General features: G+C 40.0%; 2 protein-coding genes across 3 annotated transcripts; one reads left to right on the top strand and one right to left on the bottom strand.

Annotated features, from left to right (window-relative positions):
- Positions 1–1,729: 1,729 nt before the first annotated feature.
- LOC118415289 (troponin I-like) lies at positions 1,730–5,108 on the top strand. The gene has a single exon (XM_035819782.1). The coding sequence runs from the start codon at positions 2,334–2,336 to the stop codon at positions 3,441–3,443; it is 1,110 nt and encodes a 369-aa protein (XP_035675675.1). The 5' UTR covers positions 1,730–2,333; the 3' UTR covers positions 3,444–5,108.
- A 1,230-nt stretch (positions 5,109–6,338) lies between these two features.
- LOC118415292 (nicolin-1-like) lies at positions 6,339–21,233 on the bottom strand. 2 transcript variants are annotated; one of them, XM_035819785.1, is made up of 8 exons: positions 20,842–21,233; positions 16,378–16,456; positions 14,085–14,111; positions 12,631–12,737; positions 10,459–10,572; positions 9,769–9,864; positions 9,130–9,234; positions 6,339–7,565 (listed from the first exon to the last, which is right to left on the bottom strand). In XM_035819785.1, exons 1-8 carry the CDS (start codon positions 20,968–20,970, stop codon positions 7,524–7,526), a joined length of 699 nt encoding a protein of 232 aa, XP_035675678.1. In that variant the 5' UTR covers positions 20,971–21,233; the 3' UTR covers positions 6,339–7,523. The 2 variants fall into 2 exon arrangements, with proteins under 2 accessions (XP_035675678.1, XP_035675679.1); XM_035819786.1 differs by lacking the exon at positions 14,085–14,111.
- Positions 21,234–21,288: the final 55 nt, after the last annotated feature.

Genomic DNA, 21,288 nt, shown 5'->3' with positions numbered 1-21,288 from the left:
CCCTAGCCGGCTATATTTCTCTGGCTGGCTTACTCCTCTACTTGTTCCATTTCTACGATTTTTCCAGCGATCCGGAGTCTGCCTGGTAGAGACTAAGGGAAGAGGGCGATCGGTGCATTACCCGGAACTGACAGTCAGAAGCCATCATCCAAGAAAGTTGGATTTCGTTCATAATTGTTCCGTTTATCAACTTGTTCGTTTCTTACGGTTTGTTTCTGTCTTTGCATTAATGATAGGTTTTCATGCTTTTGTGTGTCACGGTGTAAGTGTGTGTGCAAGTTTTTTTTCATCAAGTTGAGTAGAGTAGACCTCTTTCGATTCCTTGTCGAATTCGCCTGTAGATGCATGTGTATCCAGCAATAATAGCGCAAAAAGTCACGCACGTATCTGTCAGGCTCTGAGGCCAAGTTTCGCGCATTGGAATGTTCTGTAGTAAAATGTCTTCAATCTCTTCATGCTTGTGTACGTGTGTATTTGTGCAGTTTTGGCCTACGAAAGATGAAAAACTGGGCAAAACATTTCAGTAAAACTGGGCAAAACAGGGATCTGGGTTAAACATTTTGAATGGGGAATTATCAGGCTATTAAGAAAGTAAGGATAGGATTTTAGTATTTCCTATGGTTTGGTTCAGTCATTGAAGTTGGACAGATCGGAAAAACTTTTGTCCGCCGGGGCGCACCTTTGTATGTTTTGTTTGCAAGGAGCACAGAGGGGCCTGCCCGGCCTGGTGAAGGCTAGCCGGCGTCAGGTGTGCTGCTATTGTTGAGGACGCAAGAGCAAACTGTAATTCAGTCTTTGATCTTGTTACCTTCGCCGAGAAGGTTATATTTTGGGTAGCGTTTGTTTGTTTGTTTGTATGTATGTAGAAGACCAGGATAACTCAAGAACGCCTGGATGGATTGTATTGATATTTGGTATGTGGGTAGGTCTTGATGAGACCTGGAAACGATTAGATTTTGGGCCCCATAGAAGCCTGTTACGGTACTGCAGCGGAACTTCCTGGTTTGAAATCTCGAGTTCTAAACATGCTGCGGCTATGATTTTTGAGTGGTAGACAGCTCTTGATGCCGAGAGTAAGTGGTGTAGGTTTGGGCCCCCTGGTGGCTTGTTTTGGAACTGCATGGCGGGTTTAGTGTCAGACTTTAAACGGGAATAACTCAAGAAGGGGTTAACGAATTGTTATGATTTTTGGTATGTGGATAGCTTAAGTGATGCTTCATATAATGACATATTAATTATGCAAATATTTATCTAATTTGCATGATTAATTATGAAATTTTATGAACATGCTCAGTTCCAGTATGGGACCATTGCAACATGTGACACCTGTAACTGAGAAGGAGAAGAATATTGATTGATATATATTATGCAAAATAAATACCTAATTTGCATAATTAATGAGAAAATGCTACAATTTTATTGTCGTAAATGACAGTAACTTCTTACTTGTAGCATTTGGAAGTTATGTACGGGTGAACATCGTTGAACATTAATTATGCAAATGAGGGTCTCATTTGCATAAATTATCAGAAAATGCGATAAAAGCCTTCTTTCTTAACATAGATTGTGTACGTCTGGTGTCTGGTAGAGGAGATGATCAACTGATACAATTTATGTAAATAAGAACCTTATTTGCATAATCAATGATAAACAATTAAAGCAGCAGTTGTAAAGAAAGGTAGGAATATTTGGCGAAGGTATGGGGTCGTGGAACTCTAGTTTATCTTGACTTCTCTCCAACCATCGCTCCATCACCAACGAAGCTAGAGCTTATGCTTCATCTAAGCCACAGCTGACCCATTGCCCATTGCCCTTTGTTGGCCTATTGTGCATACCCATGCATACATGTACCTGGGGGCGCCGCGAAAGTACATACAGTTTCCAAGGAACGGTAATCAACACTGGTCGTCTTGGGTTACCAAGCACCTGCGCGAACCACTTTGGCAAAGATGAAAGGGGTGGAACAGTACAAGACGTATAGATTATCATGTGATCTGTAGTGTCTATGATTAAAAAAGATTATACTATGTTTTTGTTTTACCACTTACAGTCTGTCTATAGAGAAACCCAGCGAAATTTTAGGGTAAAAACGAATGTGACTAAGCAATGTCTCCGCGTTTAGATTGAGTCAACCCCTTCCTTAGAAATTAAAGGTTCCTTCCACTGACATCTTAGTAGGTTGTTTTAAGGTCAAAGTACACCCGGCTATTAAAGGCTACCCTGGGAGACTACGCACTTGTTCAGTATCCAAAACTTTTCACCTTTGTTTTCTCAGGATCGTCGCCCTCTTCTGAACATTCCTTTACATTGCAAGTTGTTAACAGCACGACAGGATGGATGATTCGGGCACCTATGCGGGTGGATTCGAGCAGGAGACGGGTGAAAGTGCGTCCACGCCTGCGGTGGAAGACTCTAAAGTGCCCGAGACGGCAATAGTCAACAAGGCGTCCCCTGACGATGGCGTGTCGGGCCCGCCTGCAGCGGCCGGAGACGTGCCCGACACGGCAGGTGCCGGGAGTAAAGGGGTGGACGAAGCGGACTCGGCGGCTATACTGGATGAGCTGGTTGAAGACGAAATGGAGCCGGAGGTTAGTCTGAGGGACTCCGGGATCGGACTGGATCCACAGCCGTCGCCGAGTTCCACCACAGAAGAGCCCAAGGCTCAAGTTGCCGAGAAGGGTCCAGTTCTCGTCGTCGAGGACGCACCAGTGCAAGCACAACCGGCTCCTCAGCTCGACTCTCAGCCCGCTGATGCTGAGTCTGTACAGGATTCGAGCACTGCTAACTGCGACGACACGAAACCTTCAGAATCAGACACAACACAAGATCCTACTACGCCCAAGAACGACACGGATCTGCAGTCAGAGAACGATAGTTTGAAAGAGAAGCTGAAGGCCATGAGAGGAGACTACGAGGAGAAAGTCGGAATCCTGGAACTCCAGTTGGACGAGGAGAAGGAGAGAGTTGAAGAGCAAGCCAGAAGGATCAAAGAGCTGCAGAAACTGCTGAGGAAGCAGCAAGACGACGACTTGGCGTCCCAAGGAAGCGGCGATATCAAGGAGAAGGCGAAGGCAGCTGCTTCCCTACGGTTGGAGAGGGACTTTCTGGTCAGGCAGTACAGCGAGGGGAAGAGCACGGAGGAGTGTCTGAGGCAAACCATCGCGGACATGTTAGAGGAGAAAGAAAAGGACGAGCAGAAAATCAACGACCTGGACGTGAGGTTGAAGAGAGCGACCAAGGACCACGAGGCGAAAGACAAGAGGCTGAGTCAGTTACAGGCGGAACTTGGAGACGTTACAGCGCTGGTGACTCAGTTAGAAGAACACATGGACAGGGTCAAGGTGGAGGAGGCACGGCGGAATATCAAAGCTAACAAGACACAGACTGAGGCAGAGTCTTCTGTAACAAACAACGAACAATCGACAGTTTGTACCATCTTGTGAGAGATGTATTTATAACTGTGTTCTCGTGATAAAGTAATCTGCCGTTGTCACTAAGAGCACGTAACAAAAAAAAAATTACTTTTGAATGATTTACTAAGGTACATATTTATCCGCATTGTGCTTTGTATTTAATATTTCCCTGAGCACATTTCGTTTTTTTGGACATGACCTGTTGATGTCAAAGCTGAATCCGCGTCGTAGAAACTCCTGAACAAAACTGAGCTGATGTTTGAACTACCGCTATGTCTAGCTAATTTCATAAACGTACCACAAATTAATACCTGTTTACATGTGTACATTTGAACCAAAGTCTACCAAAGAATCGTTATAGCTATTAAGCCACCTTCCAAAAATGTCTCATTATTGGAAACACACATAGTTGTTTCATGAAAAAAAATTGTAAATACAGGCATTCTGAATTATAAAAGAGGGCTTCTTTATTGGAAGTTGAATGACTGAAAGAATACATTGTGTAAACGGTTGTCAAGCCTTTTTTTTCGATTCTCTGTTAAGAGATGGAACAAAAGACCGAAACAAAGTAGAACCAGAAATACCCCCACTTCTCCGAGTTTAAAAGCCGAGTAGCACTTTTTTAAAAGCCGAGTATCACTTTCCAGGGATAATACCTATTCATAACGACAGAGGAAGTGGAAAACAACCTTTCGACGAGAGCACCATTGTGCCGTATGTATAGAACTAGTACAGGTACGACAAAGGACTGGCCTTTTCCCGTCAAATATCTGTTTGTCCACGCCTGGTTTGATATTTACTTCAACAACAGTGTCTCGGCTTAACTTGTCCAACACAGCAACGCCCAGCGGGGCTAGTTCAGGAATTGTTGAGAGGGTCACTTAGATTGTCTGTATTTTAAGCCTAATTTGGCAGTCGGCTTTTAAGGGTGGCTTTGTTTTATCAAAATGTGTTGCTTTTTCTTTGAGGTATACTTGTTCAAAACGTGTGTGGCCCGTCTCCGTAGTGGATAAGAAACCGAGCACAATGTGAACTAATAGATGCCATCAGAAGAAAAAAAAACACCCTTCAGAGTACAGACCCTAAAGCTGCAGCTGAGGCCGATTCACTGTGTCAACCGAAACGACGTAACTTTTCCCTGTGTCAGTATTTCTGCCGATAAATAATGGGAAGGAAGCGGTATGAAGAAGTGTAAAATACATAATGTAAAAACTGGACACTTCAACCCTTAACGTTACAGTGTGAGATCAGTTTTATTAGAACACCTGCCCATGTACAGGAAACCGACGTCTGCACCGTCCCCGGTAGTGGTATATGTGTCGTGCCTTGTTACGAAAGGGTGAGGGATGTCTTGGATACCTGTCAATGTTTGGTTCTGTCACATGCACAGCCTGCTCGAAAAGTCTACACCAAAATCATACAGCGGCTGACTCCTTTATCTCGCCGTTACCGGAGAGTGTTCGTCTTATCTTCCACCTCCTGGCAAATATTTTGGCAAACCTTTCCGTCCATTTCATGCTGATTCAGCTTGTACAGTATGACTTTGCCAGCAGTTGTGAGTTCAACATTGTTGTATTTCTATCCCAATAACGGAGTTTTTAATCGTAGTGCAACAAATGTGACCAGGCCCCTAACTGATGATTTTTAGGAGTGGGTAACGATAGGACTTCGGTATTATGTTCATGATGATGATGACTACGTTTATGACTAGCGTTGAATATCCAAAAATGGGCGTCGCCGCTGTGGCGAAATGTCACAAGTTCTTTAATTGAACCACTTCCAAGCATCGAAAGATAAAGGGTATTTCAAGGGGCGCGCTCATAGTCACTAGCCTGGGTACCATACTCTCCAAGCAGAGGTTAGGCTACAATTGTTTTTTGACGTTTTATAGTCGCTTAGGCTTTCTATTTTGTAATGTTTCTTGACGTCCGCCGGTGCCTAACCTCTGCTTGGAGAATAGGGTACCACCCTCCGTAGTACCGCTAGCTCAACCTTTACGCTTGCCGCTAATGTGTTAGCTAGCGGTTACTGCAGATGATGGTACCCAGGCTACAGTCACACTAAGTAATGATTCTGTCTGCCTACTCTTTGCATTCAAGTTCCGAGAACTATGACATTGTAGTATCCAATACAGGCGCAGAGAAAAGATATCAACAAGGCATAGAGGCAACAGCCGATAATCCGGATCTGTTTCCCTGGAAATCACACAATAGTTCTACATATTTGAAGCAGAAGGCTACGTTTGTTGTCCGTTCTGCCCATTTGTAGCTAGCAAAGTCTGCTGAACTCAGTTCTGATTTGTGACCAGGGCTTTATGCTATCAGTGGAGTCACCACACAGACCTTACTTGCACAGACCTGGGCTAACCTTAATCTCCAAACAGATCCTACGGTGCAATAAGACAGTATCGAAAGCTGGCAAGAGTAAAGCCGCCTGGCCTAAAGGAATCAGAAGGGCATCGGTAGCATACACACTCCAAGGCTGGCTTTACTCCTCTGTCAGCTTTTGATACTATCTTATGCTACCGTAGGCTCTGCTTTGAAATTAGGCTTAGCTAGTACTGTCATGCTTCAGCCAATTTTGTAGCAGCTGCAAATGACATGGAACATCATATGTTAGTATCATTGCAGCTGTAGCTCCTCTATAGACAAATCAACATTCAATAATCAGCCCACGAAGACAGATTTTTTTCATATTTTAAACATTTGAGAAAAAGTTGGTTTATGGGATTTAAAAAAAATGTGTATATTACAAAATAATAATTGCTGTTCCTGTTTTTTTCTTCAAAATGAAGCATATCATCCATTATGGTCCTTGAATTTGTCTCTTTGGAACTACCTTGACACTTGCCACGTTGTTGTAGACCGGTGTAGACTCAAGTCAGTCAAGTGTACTGTGGAAACACTGCAAACCGGTAAACAAACATACAGAGAAAAGACTGTATTTGCAGTAAGCAGAAAGGTGTGTACAGTTATTCACTGAAGGGTACAATAACCCAACATTGTTACCCTTCACAAGTCAGGTTAGCCAAGTTTTATCACATGTTTTCGTGCTGTTTTTGTTTGCACGACAATTAGTGTATAGGGGAAAATTACATGGCATTTGCAATAATTCATTCCGGTCACTTCTAACATAACCACAACCCCACAAGACAATACTGTGTCTTCTTTTATTGAAATTATCAAACAATGCTTCATGTAGCTTCAACTAAAAGGTACAACCATGTACTCTCTGTGTATTTACAATGCTTATATTCCATTTCACCTTGCATAACGGTATGCAAATAGTATAAAAGCAACAGGTTGCTCACAACAATTTAAGGAATGGCCACAAGGTCACTACTACATTTTGTACTAGCTGAAACTAATACATGGTGCAGTGAATAGAATATTCCAGGCTACATCTGTGAAAACATAGAAATACAAAATAAAAACATAAAAATTGAAATACGTGCTAGTTGCCATTGAATATCATTGGTTGATGGACAGTTAGGATAGGTCTTGTGCTCCTTACTGACACCTAGAATCTGTGCAACTACACTGCAAGGCTACCATACCTCTTATACATCTAGAAGCACACTCAAGGAACAACATATTTTCACAGATGTCATCCTGTATAAAATTTACCTGGCATAGAGCCATTGTAACGGAATGAGTGATAATTTCCTACACAACACACACAAACACATTCTATATATACACTATATATACTCCATGATCTCTTCATATTATGTGGTACTCAAATATGTACATCTTCCACACATTAATGCAAAAATAGTGCAATATATTTTACAATATCAAACATAACAAAACATGTTGGACCCAAACAATATTTGTGTGAAAACTGGCTGCAGCATCAAGCTGTTTCACAGTTTGGATTGTGCATGAAATACAAAGGGTAATATTAAAGTCAAAGTTGAAGAACCTTGAGACATAAACCAAACATGTGAACTGCCCTTTGACCTTGAGCAGGAGCAGTTCAAACTGTGAAGCAGCTTAGTAATACATAGACTATTTCTTGAATGGTGTGAGATGAGAACAGTGTACACCAGAGTACAGTCACTATGGTAACCAGTAGCATGACTCTTTCCATCCCCAGTACTGGCAGTAGTCAGGTGTAAGATAGTAAGTTGATGTCATAACTCCCATCAACCTGGAATGAAAGAAAAACGTCTGTCACCTTGTGGTTCTTAAAACTAAATGAAGATATCGGACATGTGAACCCGAACCTCTTTGCCCTTTTTGTCTTAGAAAACAGTCCTAATGCAGTGGAAGTTACCCTGTATAAAAGTACCCTGCATGGTCTTGGCTTGACACTGAGTTTCTCAGAGCCATGTCGACACATTCAGGACCTTCCCACAATTCTGTTCTCAACCACAACACAACCTAGGCTGGTGCTGGGTTGGGGGTACATGTAGTCTTGAATCCACCTAGAATCCACCCTCTTTTGCTCCAGTTCACTCCTCTGATTATGTTGTTAAAATTCATTGTCGGTTGGTTGAAAACTGGAGGGCAACCTTGCTGATCAAGTCCCAACCACAAATGGCCTTGCTCATGAATACAAGTCGGTTATGTGTGACAGGGGCTTTTACCTTCCTGTCCATCTCAGTACTGTTATACATTTTATCTGGTCACCAAACCATATCATCGCACAATATCAAAACTTGGAAACACCCTTTTTAATCAGAAGTCACCACACATGAACACCAACACACCAAAAACAAAATAAAATGCTGGTGGCCTTGATAAATTTGTTCTGGCCTTTTTTTTGGTCATATTGTTGATTTGACCACTTTGAGCAACCAGGTTGAGTACATTGTAACTTGTCGTAAAGAGCTCTTTCCTCTTCAGTCAAACAACCAGATGAGTAACGTCTTATAGACCTCTCTCCATTGAGGCCCAGCCCTCTATGTGTATACTATGTACTTGCAATTAGCCCTCGGGCACGAACTTGCAAATAAACTTCATTATTATTATTAAAAAGTTTAGAAAGATAGATGCACCTCAAAACACATAATACAGGTAAGAAGAGGCACAAAAATGACCAAACTCCAACACAGCCCACTTCTTCTCACCTTTGACCCATCCTCAGCGTCCCACTCCCCTTCCCCACTCTATACGTAGGCAGAGGCCAAAACAATTGGTAAAACATTTAGTCTAGTTTGTAGTAAACCATACAGCTTTCATGTACATAGTTAAAACTCTTGTCAATCCATGAACTAGCAGTTTGTTTATGTATCACAATAAAACAAATAAAACAAACAAAAAATCCATGAACTAGCAGTGCCAGGTATGAAAAACTTATGTTGAAACACTCTATGATAGGAAGGTACGAAACATCAGCCTAGTCCAACTGTATGATTTTTTAAAAAACTGACAAGTCGTCATGCGCTATACATATCTGTAGTGTATCTCGCGTGTATCTCAGCTGATAACATGGCAAAAAACACATTGCACATATAGTTCTCTGTTGCTTCTCTAAAGGTATAACCTGACATGGACAAGTTTTAATACGCTAGTTCCCAGTTTGAAGTGCACATGCACAGTGTGATGCATTGTGGTTAATATAATGTCAAAGTTGAAAGCCCCTATCAATACATAAAGGAGGGCGGGGCCAAGGGGCCACAATGCATCATACTGTGCATATGCACCTCAACCCGTGAACTAGCTTATGAGCAGAACAAACAGTTCCTGAAAGGCTGACTACATGTACTTACATCAAACCTGCCGAGGGAGGCCTCTGTCTGGTTGATCCTGGCGGTTTCTGACAGGGCCCACATCTGCTGCAGCGATGTGGAGATCTCCTCTACAGGTGGGATGTCCTGTATACAATGCAGACACATACCGGTACAAATGGCAAGGTCTATCTTGTGGTCAGAGTTGTTGACTTAGAATCTAAAGGTCCCAGGTTCGAATCCCTAGCCTGAAGTCCAGCCTTGTTTGCTTTAGTCCATGCTCCCAAAGGTCATTGATGGGTAGCAAGGCTGGACTCTAGGCTACGAATCCCAAACAGGCCCAAATGTTGCACCCTGATGAAAAGGGGCTCTTTACATTTACTTGCTAACTTCACCCAGGTGGAAGTGACCTACACATAGCTTTGGTTATGGAGGTCCTCACAGATGGGATGTTGAGGTCCCGTGTGATGTCAGAAATTGGTCATAAGAGACAGAGGCAGTATCTAACTTCCTGGCACTTATGACCAAGTGCTGGCATCCCCTGTCTGTAAGGTCCTCATCATGTCATCTAATTCTTTCTCCACTTCAATTTTGAGGAATGCTGCAATAAGACAGTTAAAATAGGCAATGCACAATTTTGTTTTTTGAAGCAAAGGCTTATCTCTACATCATTAAGCTGACCTTGTTTTCCTTGACCCTCTTCCTGATGTCGTTCATGGCCTCATCGTCAGCTGGCATGTCTCCGTTCACCAGCTCTGACAGCATCAGCTCCGAGGTCTGGGAGGGGGAGGGGTGGATAGAGAGGTTGATTGAACCTAACAATGTTCATTTTCAAATGTGACATAGTTTGTATATGATGCATATGTATCTAGCAGTAACCTGTATACCAGTAATTTGCATTTGTAATTTAGCTATAATCGTGTTTGCATAAAAAGCCGCTGCTGTGATTGTAAAGCTGCACAATTCAGCCTCCTCGGCTGCAAGACTGCTCTTATTTCATGTGATCTCTGCATTTGTGAAACAAATTAATAAACAAGGCTACATCACAGTCCTCATCAGTCATCACACATAGTTGACCAGGACCTCAAACTTCTCCAGACCATGGCTGCACAAGGTCATTTGCAGTTGGGAGCTGGTCTACAGGGTTGCTTACTAGTCTTAAAAAATCATCTGCATGACTGCTCATTCTGAATTTCGTTATCAAAGTCATGTGAACTCACCATATCAAAACTGGGAATATGCTTTCCAATTATTGAAGTACAGAATTGTAATTTTTTCCCGGTGTTAAAAAAAACACACTTTAAAAACCCCTTTACTCTCCTACAGCATAAGTAAGTCCATGCAAAATCAAATGACATTTCAGCAGCCCACCTCGTCCTTTGGTGAGTAGAACTTGATGTCGTCCAGCCCAAAGGACAGCCAGACAGGCGAGGGCTGCTGCAGGACCAGCCTGACAGACAGCACATTGTCAGGAGGTGTCAGCAGCTGTGATACAACAGCAACGTTTAGGGTGATGTAGCTATAGGTAGGTTACTCCAAGTAGATCCATATCGGGGCAAATGTAGTATCCAAAGAACTAATTGGATACTACCTTTGCCCCTGATAAATCTGTTTCATTCCATGGTTAAATACTTTGAAAATACAGTAACTTAAACTTTCTATTACTGAACTGCTACAATAACAAGCCAAAATCCCGTAAAAAGAACTGACAACATCATGTGCTCTTGTTTATTCATCTCTGCAAGGAAGGGGACATTACATTAGGCTTACCAACCTTAGTCACCAGCTGTGACCAACAATAAAAAAGTTGACAAATTTTCATAGAGAAAGAACAATTTTCCAAACATTTTGTGTTGTGTTGTCTTTCAAATCATACTTTTGCAAAATTATAACATCAAGTGCAATAGGTGATCACTCAGTGATTGCCATCTAGAAAAAAACAGTTTACGAAAACAAAGTACATGTACAGTAAAATATGTACCAGTCCTATTTTTCATTCAACACCAACTGGTAAGCATGTACTATTAGGAATGCCTCACTGCAGCTTGTGGCTGAAGTGCACTTACATGTACTTCACAAAAACACTCACACAACTAATCTACAACATAGACTATCACCAGTGTCAGTAATCATGATTTACAGTTATTGGGTAATACATGTATCATGTATCATGTAAGCAACAATCCTGGGCAATATCTGTGTAATATATTGAACAGGCAATGTATTGAACGTAGCATAGATAAAATCATCTGTATGAATCATGGCACGGTGCAAGCATTAACTATGATTACACCCTGCTGTATGTAATCCTCCATCTATATTGGCAGATGTGGTCGAGATTTTATGCCATCTGCTTCTTTGTTTTTCTGAGAAAAGAGCTTTTTTTGTTCCAAAACATGGCTCATATACGTAAACTGGATGCGGGTTGGGGTTTTGTGCGCGTTAAAATTTGCGCGTTAAAACTTGCGCGTTAAAAACCTGCGCGTTAAAATATGCAAATTAGCTGATTCCCTTGGGATTTGAAAACTTTCTTGCCATTTTTAACTCAAAAGCTTGAATATGATAACACAAAATGAAATTAAGTATCATATTGTTGCATTCTAGAGTACAATATCCCTTTCTGTAAATATTCCAGGAGTTTTAAAGTGATTTTTAAATGTTAAGTTTTAACGCGCAACAAAGGTTGACATTTGCATGTGAAACAATCTGCTTGAGAAAAGATGAAATGAAGCTTGTAGAATGGAGAAAAGCCTCAAGCAGTTACATTTTACAACGCAAAGCCTCATATTGGTAATTTTTCCATGTATTTGTGTCAAATTCAAGTGATTTTGAAATCTTCTGGATATGTAAATTAACCTATTCCCAAGGGACAAAAAAATCCGGGGCTTTTCATACCAAAAATTCAGGTAGCAGAGGGAAAATCATATAATGGGGTCACATTTTTCTGACTAAGAATTTATCAATGCACAACTTAATTTTTTAACGCGCAGATTTTAACGCGCGCGCAGATTTTTAACGCGCAGAAAACCCGTTCCCCTTGATGCAATGCTGTAATAAGTCCTGCTGCAATTTCAACCAGAAAATACAAAATCAATGTAGTACATGTACTTGTAATGTTACATCTGAAAACTAAAAAAAACAACATCTTGGTCCTTTACTCAAGTAATTTCTAACTCCAGGAGCCATTTGATTTTAGACAAATTCCTAAGAAACAAGAAATCAAGGATCCCACATCTCTGTAATACATGTATATTTAGAATTTTAGTGAATTTCTTGTTTTATCTTTTATTGTGAATTTCCTGCTGATTCTGTCTTTCCCCTAGCTCCCCAAAACGCAACATACACGAATACAGCAGGAAATTGAAGAAAGGAAATGAGACAACCTTTGATAATCTGTATTCTAGGACCTTTGACCTAACTTCCTATCAGTGTCCTCGCTTTGCCTAGTATGTGAAAATAAGTGTGGAAAGACGCTCACCAAAAATGCCACCTCCCATTTCATAGACCTGGAGGAAACAAACAAAATACAGAAACGGTTTTTACCTGTTCTCTCTTGATGCGGTAGTAGCTCTGAGCGCGATCCTCGCAGTGTGGGTCTGGCATCAGCTGTACGTTCTTCAGCCCTGTCACCCATGTCAGGGTGGTCTCACCTGTAGGTTCATAGGGCATGTCATTATATGTACTGGGACAGCATCCTCAATCATACTTTACCACAGCATATGTGTGTGTGTGTGCTTCTTATTATAAAGTGCATCTTCATCTGATGAAAACATTTTGTAGACCACCATTTGGAGACTATGATTTACAGTGTGAAATAAATTACTGTAAATGCATTTAAGTTTGGGGGTTTTAGTTTCGCGAAGCGGATAAATGGAGTGTTCGAGGTGCAGTAGCGCCATAGACTGTAGTAAAAAACTATCATGAGAAAATGTTTGCGGTGGTTTTAAGTTTGCGGTGGAGTGACTACCGTGAAAACCGCAAACATAAAACCACTGCGAACATGTCTGCATTTACAGTTACTGTATTACTGTATGTACTAAATTGATTCAATTTTAGAGGGAAATGTGATTTTATTTTTGCTTTGTGCAGTCTCAAGTTGGAAATTATAGATTAATTGGGTTGAACAGTGCTGAAGGTTGCCAGAGTGCATGGTACACGTGCCTAAAAGTGCAGACTTAGATAGTGTTACAAAAATAAACCAGAAGTGTTTATGTACCAAGATTGAGCCCCTGTCACACATAGCAAACCATGACCTCACAACCTTCCCCAGACCGTGGTTGAGAATTAGTCCAGCGAAGGTCATCTGAGGTTGCCTACTAGTCTTGAAAAATCATATGCTCCAGAGTCCAGACCACTAAAGATTTTTTGGGAAAGTCATTCTCTCTTTGAATGTGATCAGAGGAGCTTTAAGGATAGAATGGATCCCAGGCTACTACCAACCCAGCATTGACCTTGGTTAGGAAGTGGGATTTTAGGTCCTGAATGTGCGACAGGGGCTTTTGGGACTGCTTATTGACAGGACAGAGCCAGTGTTCTAGCCAGCCTGAATTTTTTTTCTGTCCCCTGGATTTTGGATGTGAAAATCCTGTTGAGAGACGATCCTAGGAGGTCTGGGAGCATGTTCCTGGAAATTTTTAAATCTAAACCCTCTGAAACCGGTTTCTGCATTTTTTGAGGGGTAAATTTTCCTTGATGACTTACTTGGTTCAATAGCATCTGCTTTAATACAATTTCTGTCCACCATAGAGGACGGAATGGACAAAATTTATGTCTGTCAAAGGACGTAATAACGGACGCTGGCTAGAACCCTGCACAGAGCTATGTATAACAAAAAGCTTGCAATTTTCTCAAGAGCATTTATTGGTATGTGAGAAAATGGGTTCAAGGTGTGCACCAAAAAGTGTCAGTTTTGATTAGCCATAAATCTTTCTGTCATGGTGAGTTAATTTTCCTAATGGACAGTAGAGAATATACTGCAGAATAAAGTATGTAGACACCGTCACTTTCAGCTGGCTCCTCCTCTTCTGACAGCATTAAGGACAAAATAGAGGACATTGTTTAATGCCTATGAAGGTGGTCTTATTAGACAACATTAGAGAGAATGCACTGAAACATAACAATAAGCTAGTTGAACTGTGAATGTTGAATGTACGTGTCGTTGAATGTACGTGTCGTATGAAACATGATGCACAGTAAAGTTGAGGGCTCCTGGACAATATTTTTGTATTGCCTGGGGCATTCAACTTTGCCATATTACTCACAATGCATCATGCTGCACATGTGCACTTCAAACCTTGAACTAGCTTATGACATAAATGCCATATCATTTTCTATACAAACTAGATCAGAATAATCTTATACAATGTACATGTATGTGGTTACTATACCGTGTTAATGGTACCAGTAATGTTGAATTGTTATAGATTACAATGTGTGATTACTTTAATCTGCCAAAGTCTTTTATTTTTATGCCAAAACCTCAGGCACAATGATACAAACTTTTTGTGGCCAACTGAAATAAAACTAGATTCTAAAGGCAAGCCCATAATGCTTAATGCTACAGCTACTAGTATGATGTCTGATAAATTCAGCACTGGTACTGGTGGGACATGGCAGAATACATGAGAAAAAGTAGTGTGTAATATATGTTCAATATAATGACAGTTATATGTATCTCTTAGTCCTATTGACAGTAATTCTTATACTTGTCAGATGAATCGTGTCATTGCAGTGACTGCTGCAGCTCTGTCGCAGGCGCTGATAATGACGGTGCAATTGTGAATCACTGGCGCCATCTCCACAGGCTCAGCCATGATGAGATGTCCTAACAGGCCCATAGGGAGAGTAATAATGATGTCCCTGGATGAAGATCTGTCTGCTTTGATAGAGTTCTCATTGATACACCCGTGTCTGGTGGTAGTAAAGCATTAACCTTCTCCCTGCTTCCTAATGATGAACCCAAGTGAAAAGGGTGGAACAGTATTGTGCGCACCGTCTCTAACCTTAAAAAGTCCTCTCTCTTTAGGCTTCCGAACCTGGTAAACAATTGTACAAATTTGGTGCCAAACAGCCACTTTTGCACACTGAAAGATTGATGGGTGAAGATTAATGAGTTTGCAATAAGTTTGCAATTTTTTTTTTTTACATTGCCTTTTTGGAATACTGCCTGAATGTAAGATGTCAAAAATCAATATTGTTGTATGCTAGTCACAGTTTTCTTTGGAAGAAAAAGTGAGAATTTACAAAAACACCTGAAATCAAAGAATTATCATACCTCTGTGATAATTGATATTTCCAGTTTTTAAAAATCTATTTTGCCTGTTCATGTTGTGAATTTCTGTCTAATGCATAATATACCACTGTCTCTCATAAGGTAGCAGACATGCCTATAGCAGTAAAATGAAGCAAGAAAATGATATATGACCTATTTTGGGACCTTTGACCTAACCACCTGACAGTGTCCCCAATATGCCTACAGCCAGAATATGGAAGCAAGCCACTCGAATGTTTTCAAGGACTACAGACATACCAGCAAACAAATGGAAACACACTCACTGATAACAAAACTTCTGTACATGGAGGTAATAAAGGTTATCAAGTAGATGATTGCAGAGGTGGTATAAATTCACACTTGGCATATGGCAATTTAGTACCAACTCTGGAGTGGTGATTGCATCTTCCCTTGCTATTACAGGTATGTAACACTTTCATTCCACATTTAAACTAATACATATTGATAGCCCTTTTCACTTGTTGAGGGCTGTAGGCTATATCCTGCAAATGACTGTTTATTGATTTGGAGGACATCAAACCTTCTTGACTGACAGAAAATGGGTGATCTTGATTTAAGGTGACATTGAGTTAAAAGGTCTGACAAGACGGAGTATTGACTGTTGTGTCTTTGTCAGACGACCCTTTTTTTAAAGCCATTCTCAAGTCGGACTGTAATTTCTAACACAAAAGTTAGGCTAAAATATACCAAATTTTTTACCATCCAGCTCCAGTCTTTGTTAATAAAGGTCTGGCATTCAGTTGAACGGTAAAAAATCTAGGTACCGGTCCAGAAATCACATATTACAGTAACAGTTGAGTTCAGAATTTCTACCAACACACTTAGACAAAGTTTCCAGCTGACAGTTACTCTCTATAACATCTCAGCTACAAGTTCACTTTTCATTACGAAAAGAGGCAAATTAAGAAAAAAAGGAAGCATCCAGTTCAAAGCAATGAAATAACAAAGAAACTATCATTTTCAAGCTAAAGACTTAGTAAAGTAAAGGTAAAACTTACCTTTTTCATTTTCTTCCCTGACCTTGAGTTTGATAGACAGGAGGGCTGTGTAGTTGTTCTTAAAGGTGATTTCACCTATCTGTGGAAAGCATCATGATAAAGACATGATTAAAATACATTGTTACCTCCATGAAAAAATGGAGGTATAGTTTTGAGTGTGTCTGTGTGTGTGTGTGTGTGTTTGTGTGTGTGTCTGTGTGTCCGCATATTTGTGGTCATCATAACTTGAGAACCTCTTGATGGACTACGATGATATTTGGTATGTAGGTAGGGGTTGGGAAGACGAAGGTCAAGGTCAATTTTGGGCCCCCTGGTGTGTGGCCTTGGTACTGCAGCGCAACTTCCGGTTTTGCTATCTCGGTGTTCTGAACATGCTATGGTCAAGATTTTTAAGTATTAGATAGCTCTTGTGCTCAGGAAAAAAATTAAGTAAGTTTGGGCTCCCTAGCGTCTAGTTTGGGAATAGCAGGGGCATTTTTGTCAAAAACTTCTGACGAGGATAACTCAAGAAGGGAACAACGGATTTTCATCATTTTTGGTATGTAGGCACCTTAGACAATTTTGTACAAGATTAGATACTAATTATGCAAAATAGGAGTACATTTGCATAATTAATGAGGATATTATATCATGGCAGTTTTTTCAATGTATCTCTTGTCCTGGATGTGATATGGTCTTTACATTTGGCTGGTAGATAGCTTGCAGTGTCATGACAAAGTGGGGCAGGTTTTAGCCCCCTAACATTTAATTTCGGAACTGCAGGGGCGTTTTTGTCAAGACATTCTAAAGAGGATAACTGCAGAAAGGATTGATGGATTGGCATCATATTAGGCATGCGGGTACCTTAGGCAAAGATGTTCATAATGATATACATGTTATGCAAATGAGGACTTAATTTGCATAATTAATGAGGAAATTGTATAATTCCATTGTTTTCAATAACTGGACTTCAATAAATGTAACACATGTAAATTATGATAGGTGGAATATAAGCTGATACCAAATATGATAATGAAGAACTTATTTGCATAATTTATGTAAAATTGCAAAACCGCTTTATGATTAATATTGGGAATTTTATAATTGTGACATGTGTACGTTAGTCAATTATGAACAATACCATGCATAAATTATGTTAATGTGTTAGTCAATTGCATGAAATTTACGAAAGCTCTAAATTTTCATGGAGGTATGAGGTCGCCGAACTCTAGTTGTTACTTGTTAGACCAAAGCAATATGTCGACACAGAAATAATTCAATATCCTTGTGTTCTTTGTCATTCAAATCAGTTAAAATACGATTTGCATGTGAAAATATGCAAATTAGCTGATCCTGGTTATGGTTAGCAGCTATAAGCTTTTTGCCGTTTACCGTAGTTTAAAAATGATGATGAGAAATTGAACAAAGTTTTATAAAGTTATATTGCTACAAAACCACATTCTGCCAATTTTCCAGTGATTTTTCAATCATTTTCACATGCTTTGGAGAAACTGTGGAAGAATAGCGTTAAGAAAAAATTCTTATTCTATACATTTACATTTTCTAGCATATTTAAGATTTTCTACTGACTATATTTTCATGGGCAAATTTTTCATGTACAGATGTTTCCTATATGGAGAAACCCGTTTCCTAGCTAATTTGGCACAGAATTCTGCAAGGAGACGAACCATTGTGGCCCCATAACACTATCCTGACCCCAGCCACAGTGCCTGGTGACCGGTAATGGAACTCATGTAAAATTCAGTGGACACATTACTTTTCTATGGGAGCCAAATGTCAGGCTATAACCACAGTGTATACTCAGGTCTAGTTGTACTGTCATTTCTTGCACCTTTGTAGTTTTTCCACTTTAAAGCAGACACACATGGATATCAATTTCATTAAAATCAAGTATGATTGCACACTTTTGTCCTACCAAAATTTGGGCCATGAACTAACTTCGGAATGTGGGTACACCTACTATTTGTGTAGTTAAAGGCAGTTGTATGTATTGTTTATTAGCACATGGTAAATAGCACACTCTTGACATTTACGAAAAGTGAGGATATACTAAAGTACACAACTCTGACTCTGACTGAAAATTTGGCGCCTCCTTCACACCGCTAAAATTAAGTGACCTTCTTCAAATTCTTTACTACCATCAAAATAAAACTATTCCAAAACTTAATGAATTTCCAGTATCTACTAGTAAGAGCGTAAAATGACACCATATTTCAGTTTCATACACTTACCTTAGTAGTACAATGTTTTTCTACGTCAAGTAAGATATCCATTTTAGTAAAAAGGAACTGATTAAAGTACATAACCTTGATAAAACCACCTTGCTTTCGGTGTATATAGTGAGCTCCAATATTCGAAAATCATTTACCTCTATATATGTTACTTATACGAAGGATGCAATTCAAAGTAGAAGAGTGTCTGCCATATCTGTAAATGAAGCTGCCTTCTATTCTAATATATTTCTATCTTTCCTCATTAAAGTCATCCCATATGCAGTGGAACTGCGTGAACAATATTAGTCTTGCATGGTTATTGTGTTACAGATGCATTACTGGTACCTTTTCCTATTTCCCATGACAAATCACTAGCAAATAAAAAATGGCAGCAACATAGATCTTCTTTTCACAAATTTTTCGCAAAGTACCTGTCTCTAACATTAGCAGAAATTCGGGCAATAGCAACAAGAAAAACTAATAACAAATACATTGTACTATATTTTGCTATATCATTTTTTTGAATATGCTATGTGTTCTATCATTTTCAATTCCCCTAAAAGCTTTCTTTTATATTCCAAATTATGCACACCTGCCTCTCAGATTGAATCCACTGACAAAACAATTTTCATCATTTGACTCTAAAATTCAAGAACAATAGCAGCCACATACTTAACAATATTGCAATATGCCCCTCTGTCACAATACTATTTTTATCATTCATACGAATTTTCAATAGCAACCCTGATCTAATATTTTATTTTATCGAACTCATATGCTTTGACTTCAATTTGGGCAGAGAGTCTAATAAGAAAGGTAAAACAACCCCTATTAAATGTGGCAAAATCCTTTAGTTCTTTCCACTCAAATTCCAGTTCAAATGATAATTTACACGAGAACAATGCCATCATTGCCATGGCCATGAATGGGTGTTGCAGACTCGAAGCAATTACCTTTGTGCCCCCTGATACTACCGGGTAGTGACTTTTTAAATAATGTCCTAGATTTGAAATTTCCTTGAGGCAATATCTATCAAAAATTCATTTCCTTTTAAACGAAGTTCATATCATAAAAAGTTATGCACTTCTGGGATATAAAAAAAAGGAAATGTGTGTTGGCAGATATTGAACTATAGCCATTTATAACAAATTGGATATAAAAACTCGTGAGGATGCTCATTGTTTACATATCAAGGTAAAAATACAAACGAGACGTAAACATTTTTGGGCGCGAAAGTTACTGTTCCGACATGTTTTTTTTTTTTAAACTGTCAAAGCAACAATTAGACGTCTATTCCCCATGAAAATTACTATGTATATTACAATGTGTAACAAATAATATATTTACTTATATAGCAATTTCTGAAAATGTTAATGTTACGTTGATAATGATTTCTTTCCTCGTCATTTCACCATACTTTATAGTGGTACCCCAAAATATGCTACGCTTTATTCTGACCCTGCCTAAATATACATGCAACAGCCATCATTTTATGGAAATGAAAGCGTGTCTGCGCAAAATGGTCCAATTTCCTGTTCGAAGCAATTTTATATTTGATTGTTGAAGTATATGCTGAATAAAAAGTAATGCTTTGGAGCAAATGTAGCATAACATGCTGCATATAGTTCTTTGTATTTAGTCAAAATTTTCTTTTGATGACACTCATGCAGCTTTTGATCCTTATCAAGATGATGATGGATTTTATGGCAAGTTCCGGTTATCACTTGTATATTGCATAGATCATATTGCAAGAGAAAATACTGTCATAAGAATTTTCAACAGTCATATTGACAAGAAAATATTTGATGGTATTCCATCACTTTTTTCCTAAAATCTTAAATTCCCCGATAATGTGATCACATTAGCTTCAACACACAGACACCTTTACTTTAGCTGAGCTCTTGTAAGCCTGTTGTTACCGTGGCAACGACAGGAGCTGCTCAGAAGCATGGTACACTTAAGCCCTTAAACATGATAAAGTACCAACGGCGTGGGTTTAAAGTTGAAACGCTGGCAGTTTGGAGCTGGCGACAAATAGTCCTTTCAGAACTTATCAGTTTGCATTTTTCACCCTTCCTGCTTGACCCCAACAATAAAGGCGAATTAAGGCAGAGAATTTTTCAAGGGCTCAATTCGCCATCCATTGTAATCAAGATTAAAGTCTCTAGATACCAGCAATTAAAGCCCTATCGGACGCAGCCTCGGAATTATTCATGAAGGCCCCTATATGATGATCCCATCCCCCACTTACATCGACACTTTTGGTGCTGGGGAAAGTCACGTCGACCACGGCACATCCGCTGGAGAACTCTGCTCGCGGGTCGCCGATGGTGATGGGATGGGGATTACGGATGCTGCACACCAGCGGTTTACCAGTCATCTCGGCAGACTCCCCACGGTGAGCAGCTATTTACAACGACATTAAGCAGTTTTTCCACGCAGGGACAAGTGCGTATTGATGATCGTTAACCGTTGGAGGGAGCTGAAAGGGTTTCTGGACGGTTACATACGTCAGGGCTAACTCATTGGCCCGTCAGTCAGGAGAATTTGCAAACCCAGTGGGACCAAGTGGAGGAGGGCGGGAACTAGAGTAGTGAGGAGGGATGCTGGATGGATGGGGTTTGTGCACCCAAACCCCTGGAGCACCTTTCAAAATGGAGGACAACAAAGGAAATGGGATTCCACTGATTCTCTGAGT

This window comes from Branchiostoma floridae, chromosome 5 (assembly GCF_000003815.2).
Source record: "Branchiostoma floridae strain S238N-H82 chromosome 5, Bfl_VNyyK, whole genome shotgun sequence".
Lineage (NCBI taxonomy): Eukaryota > Metazoa > Chordata > Leptocardii > Amphioxiformes > Branchiostomatidae > Branchiostoma > Branchiostoma floridae.
This window is presented reverse-complemented; position numbering and strand designations above follow the sequence as displayed.

What these genes read in the sequence shown, in the direction of transcription:
- LOC118415292 (XM_035819785.1), bottom strand. Translation starts at nt 20,970, where the DNA reads ATGACTGGTAAACCGCTGGTGTGCAGCATCCGTAATCCCCATCCCATC. An exon ending in ACCGCATCAAGAGAGAACAG is followed by an intron (nt 10,573 to 12,630) that starts GTAAAAACCGTT and finishes GTTGTATCACAG; the next exon opens with CTGCTGACACCTCCTGACAA. An exon ending in TCTACTCACCAAAGGACGAG is followed by an intron (nt 9,865 to 10,458) that starts GTGGGCTGCTGA and finishes TCCCCCTCCCAG; the next exon opens with ACCTCGGAGCTGATGCTGTC.
- LOC118415289 (XM_035819782.1), top strand. Translation starts at nt 2,334, where the DNA reads ATGGATGATTCGGGCACCTATGCGGGTGGATTCGAGCAGGAGACGGGT.